This window comes from Stylophora pistillata, chromosome 2 (genome assembly GCF_964205215.1).
Source record: "Stylophora pistillata chromosome 2, jaStyPist1.2, whole genome shotgun sequence".
In the NCBI taxonomy this organism is placed as follows: Eukaryota; Metazoa; Cnidaria; class Anthozoa; order Scleractinia; family Pocilloporidae; genus Stylophora; species Stylophora pistillata.
In genome coordinates this window covers 33021815-33026814 of record NC_142520.1, presented here as the reverse complement: position 1 = coordinate 33026814, position 5000 = coordinate 33021815, and the positions used below count along the sequence as shown (strand labels likewise).

Below are 5000 nucleotides of genomic sequence, written 5' to 3'. Positions count from 1 at the left end.
TCACCCATCCAAGTACTAACCCCGCCCGACAGGGCTTAACTTCGGTGATCGGACGAGAACCGGTGCTTTCCCTGTGGTATGGTCGTAGACAAGGGAAAACAGCTGAAATTTGGCTGGTTATCGGTTATGTTTGATCTGTACTAGCCCTAATTTGGTTACTCTAACCCTAAACCCCAACATCGTTACCCTAACCCTAACCCCAAAATCGTTACCCTAACCCTAAATTTGGTAGCCTAGACCCTAAGCCAAACGTCATCTCCTAGAGCCCGCGCACATCTTGAGAAGCGTCCATTTGAGGCAATATATCTCACTGGGGGTGGGGTGGGGGGGGGGAGTATAGAGATAAATCAAGTTTGGTAAATATTCTAAAGAACACCATCTTGTTAGTTAAGTGTATGTGGCTGGCGTCTTAAAGTTACAATGAGAAGATTACCAACCGATGAGCCACTGGGTCCGTTTTTGGGACTCGCAAGGGCTTCTGGGGGCTACCTGCTACTATCCACCATATACTGTGGGAAGGATCCCTCTACCACCCCCTTGATTGAGGGTATTGGTGGGTATCGCTTCTCGGCCTTTTGGCTAAGATCTAGTGAAAAACTTTGGTTGGCCAATTGGTTCATTTTATTTGTTTTTTGGGTTGGGTTCGGGAACCTTCGGGTTTTCCGCGTAAATATAAAGTGATGACCGATGTTAGTGCGCATTCGTTGCGCTCAGATGATGTAGAGAGAAGTGATTTTGAGAGCTACGATTCAAGTTCGCGCCGGTGGGCCGACCACGTTCCTGTTGATGATGTTTTGAGTTCAGATAATCCTGTTGCGAATCCTGCTAGCTACGCTGAGGCCACAAGACCTGCCCAACCTGTTGAAGATGTTAATGTAGAAGTTTCTGTGCCTTTTCCAGCCGATAATGAAGTCCCCGAACGACCGTGTACTGTTTTCGTGAACCCACGTGCTCGCCTTCCTGCGAATGTTTTCATCGATGCCTTGAATAATGCACAAGTTGATCCCCGAAGCATTTCCTGTATACAGCGACAGACCAATGGTGAAGTCGTTCTAACCTTTCGTAGCGTAGAGCACCGCGAGAGTTTCCTTCGACTGAATACTTTGGAAATCCAAGGCCAACCCTTCGCCTTGCAAGACATCGACCGTCCTTTAACATACGTCCAGATCTTCGACGCTCCATATGAAATGCCCGATTCAGCTATCATCCACCGTCTGTCTAAATATTGTGATGTTTTACACCACCGCCGAGGCTATTTCAAACTACCCGGCTTCGAAAGTGTGCAAGATGGAGTTCGACATTACCGCGTGCGACTCAAGAACCCGATTCCTAATTTCATCCGCTTTGGCAAAATCCTGATTAATGTCCGTTACGACCAACAACCCCGTACATGCCGTCATTGTCATCAAAGAGGCCATTTCGCCAACGCTTGCCATGAAATCGCCTGCTACAACTGCGAGCAAACAGGCCACCAAGCAGCCACATGTCCGAATGCGCTTCTGTGTAGCATCTGTAAACAACCCGATCACCGCGCTAAATCTTGTCCGTTTTCCTGGTCCCGTAAACCATTTCCGACTACAACAGCTTCCCAACAAGATGAAATCGAAGAAACAACTGAAGAAACACCTCCCCAAACCGAAGAAACACCTCCCCAAACCGAAGAAACACCTCCCGAAACTGAAGACACAACTCCCGCCGACGATCACCAGATGAACGAAGACCCTCAGACCGAAACAGAAGACGACGACTCACAAATGCAGATTCCAAACAACGACAATATTACCACACAAGACACCGAAACTCTTTCCTCGATTGCTGACCCAGAAGAACATTTTTTTTTCCTCCGACGAAACTGCCGAAACTCCCGAACTGTTTTCCATCCCGAGCACACCGCCTAACACTAAAAGACCAGCGAAACTACCACCTCAAGATATTCCACTGCGAATTCCAACTCGACCGACTCTAGTAACTGGTAAAAAATCGATTTCTGAAGTTTCTGAAGGCTCCACAAGCGAGCCCAGAGCCAAAAAACCGAACACTGGACACTCGCGCTCACCGAAAAAGAAAAAAAATCGTAAGTGATTAACACGTCCTTTATTTAGTAATAGTTTCGACCGACTGTCTTTTTTCTAGCTGTTTTCATTGCTAAAATTTGTACTATAAATGTCCGTGGTTTCGGAAATGCTGCAAAGCAAGATTTAATCTTTGATTACGCTCGATCTGGTAAATATGATTTTGTTTGTGTACAAGAAACTCTAGCGGCTCGCCCTGCAGCGATTGATTCGCTCAGAAAATCTTGGTCAGGCCCTAGTTTTTGGTCCCCCGCCCTAGGAAAACAAGGTGGGGTCTGCATTTTAGTTTCTAAAGATTCCCCATTCAAAGTTGAACAGTGGAAAAAAGACAGCTCTGGAAGATTGATTAGTCTGCTGATTAGCTTAGGTAAACTTCGCTTTAATTTGGTAAATATTTATGCGCCTACGAATGTTACTGAGAGAAAGCTTTTCTATGATGAGATACACGATTTTTTCTTTCCGAATGCTCAGAAAATTATTGCTGGAGATTTTAATTCTATTGAGTCATCCCTCGATAAATTTGGAGGATCTGAAAATTCCTTTTCGGCCACATTGCGAGATTTTCGCGCTCTCCACGATTTGATTGACATCTGGAGAAAAACACATGGTCGCTCAATTTTCTGTACTTGGTTTAATTCGTCCAAAACCATCGGTTCTCGTTTAGATAAATTTTTTATTTCCTCTCAATTGAGTAATTCTACAGTCTCCTGCGAAATTTTCCCGTGTTTTTTCTCAGATCATGATTCTGTTTTGTTGACTCTCAATTTAGATAATTTTGTTTCTCATGGACCTGGCGTTTGGCGGCTAAATTTAGAACTCCTCGAAAATTCGGATTTTTGCGAGATTATCGATTCCCTTCTACAAAATTGCCTCTCGATTCGTGATAATTTCTCGTCTCTTCATGAGTGGTGGGATTTTGTGAAAGAATCTATCCGCCACACAGCGATTCAATTCAGCCGACGAAAACATCGTGATTTAAACCGTGAAAAGATTTCTCTCACTAATCGCTTAATTCAAGCTAAACATGCCCTGCTAGCGGGCGACAATAACTCTCAACAACGAGTGGAATATTTTGAAAACGAACTGAAAACTCTTAAACAATTGCAATTAGAATCTGTTAAAGTAAGAAGTCGAGCGAAATGGATAGAAGAGGGTGAAAAACCTACGAAATATTTTTTTAACCTTGAAACCTCACGTGCTAAGCGAAATTCTGTCAACAGTGTTTACGACTTGAGCGGAAGCGAAGTCACCACCCAAAAGGACATCGCGGACGCTCACGCCGCTTTTTATGCTAAATTGTACACTCGAGAACCAGTAGACGAGCGAATCCAAAGTTTATTTTTGTCAAAAGTCGAGAAAAAATTGTCTAGCGAGGAGTCAAACTCCTGCGAAGGTTTGTTGACATTGGCTGAAATTAACACCGCTTCGCAACAGCTCAACACAGGGAAAACTCCTGGCTCTGATGGGCTACCAGTCGAGTTTTATCGCCGCTTTTTTCCAGTTTTAGGCCCGATTCTCGTAGAATTATTTAATTTTAGTTTCCAGCGAGGTTTCTTTTCTCCTTCCATGCAGGAAAGTATCACTCGCTTGATTTTTAAGAAAGGTGATTCAAAAGATCTGAAGAATTGGCGTCCAATTTCGCTGCTCAATGTTGATTATAAATTATGCTCTAAAGCTCTCACAAATCGGCTCGCAAAAATTTTACCTTGTGTCATAAATGAAGATCAATCGTGCTCTGTCCCTGGCAGAACTATTTTTGATACTCTCACCCTGTTGAGAGACACTTTAGATTATGTCAACATTACTGATGAACCTGGAATTCTTGTGAATCTTGACCAAGAAAAAGCTTTTGATCGAGTAGATCGCTCCTTTCTTTCTCGGGTTCTCGAGCGGCTTGGTTTAGGCCCTTTTTTTCAAAAATGGATCTCCACTCTTTACTGTAATGCGTCAATGAAAATAATTGTGAATGGCTATCTTACTGACAGAATTTCTCTTGAGCGTGGAGTCAGGCAGGGAGACCCTATGTCTCCCCTCCTTTATATTTTATGTGCTGAGGTACTAGCTAGTAATATCCGTGCAGATACTTCCATTAAGGGTTTTTTAATTCCGGGGGCGAAAGGCCAGCTCTTTAAGATTAGACAATACGCAGATGATTCTTCGTGTTTTGTCAAAGATATTTTTTCTTTGACACGTTTATTGTTACTCTTGCAACAATATGAACTAGGTACAGGAGCTAAATTAAATTTAGCTAAAACTGAGGCTATGTGGCTCGGAGCCTGGCGCTCGTGCCCTGATACCCCTTATGGTTTGACTTGGGTTAACAAAACCAAAATCTTAGGTGTCTGGTTTACGAATGGCAATCTGTCGGTTGACCAAGACAATTGGCAACCAAAGTTAAATAAGTTAGAACAAAATTTGAATCTCTGGAAGTCTCGTTCCCTCTCTTTGATTGGGAAAACCCTCATCGTCAATGTATTAGGTGCTAGTAAATTTTATTATTTAGCCAAAGTGCTACCCATCCCCGAGTGGGTCTACACCCGCTTCCGATCTCTGATTTTCCATTTCATCTGGGGATCTAAGATTGAAACTGTATCTCGTCAAACTCTCTCAGCACCAGCTGCTGAGGGAGGATTAGGAATAGTAGAATTACACTCTAAATGTGTGTCTTTGCAACTTTCGTATGTCACAGCCAGCCTGAATAATCCAGACACCAAATCTTATTATTTTCTTAAGTATTTTATTGGTACTCAGGTTGCCAAACTCCGACCGGAGTGGGCATGCCTCCGTGATAATTCTGGCCCTAGGGCAAGTACTTTAACTAGTTTTTACAAGAAAATCTTACCATTACTGAATGAGCTAACAACTGCAGTTCAGAGAGACCCTACCTTTAACTTTAGCTCGCGTATGATTTATTGTAAGTTTTTGGAG

The 5000-nt window shown here is 43.2% G+C and overlaps 1 protein-coding gene and 1 non-coding gene across 2 annotated transcripts in view; one reads left to right on the top strand and one right to left on the bottom strand.

Moving 5' to 3' along the window:
- The window catches only part of LOC148738553 (5S ribosomal RNA), a 119-nt gene extending 29 nt beyond the window's left edge, over positions 1 to 90 (bottom strand). The window contains exon 1 of the ribosomal RNA XR_015997995.1: positions 1 to 90. This exon is cut by the window's left edge and continues 29 nt beyond it. This is a non-coding gene — a ribosomal RNA (5S ribosomal RNA).
- A 579-nt stretch (positions 91 to 669) lies between these two features.
- Positions 670 to 1898, top strand: LOC148738552 (uncharacterized). The gene has a single exon (XM_088749436.1). It carries the CDS (start codon positions 681 to 683, stop codon positions 1896 to 1898), a length of 1218 nt encoding a protein of 405 aa, XP_088605562.1. The 5' UTR covers positions 670 to 680.
- Positions 1899 to 5000: the final 3102 nt, after the last annotated feature.

Coding starts and splice junctions, on each gene's coding strand:
- LOC148738552 (XM_088749436.1), top strand. CDS start 681: ATGACCGATGTTAGTGCGCATTCGTTGCGCTCAGATGATGTAGAGAGA.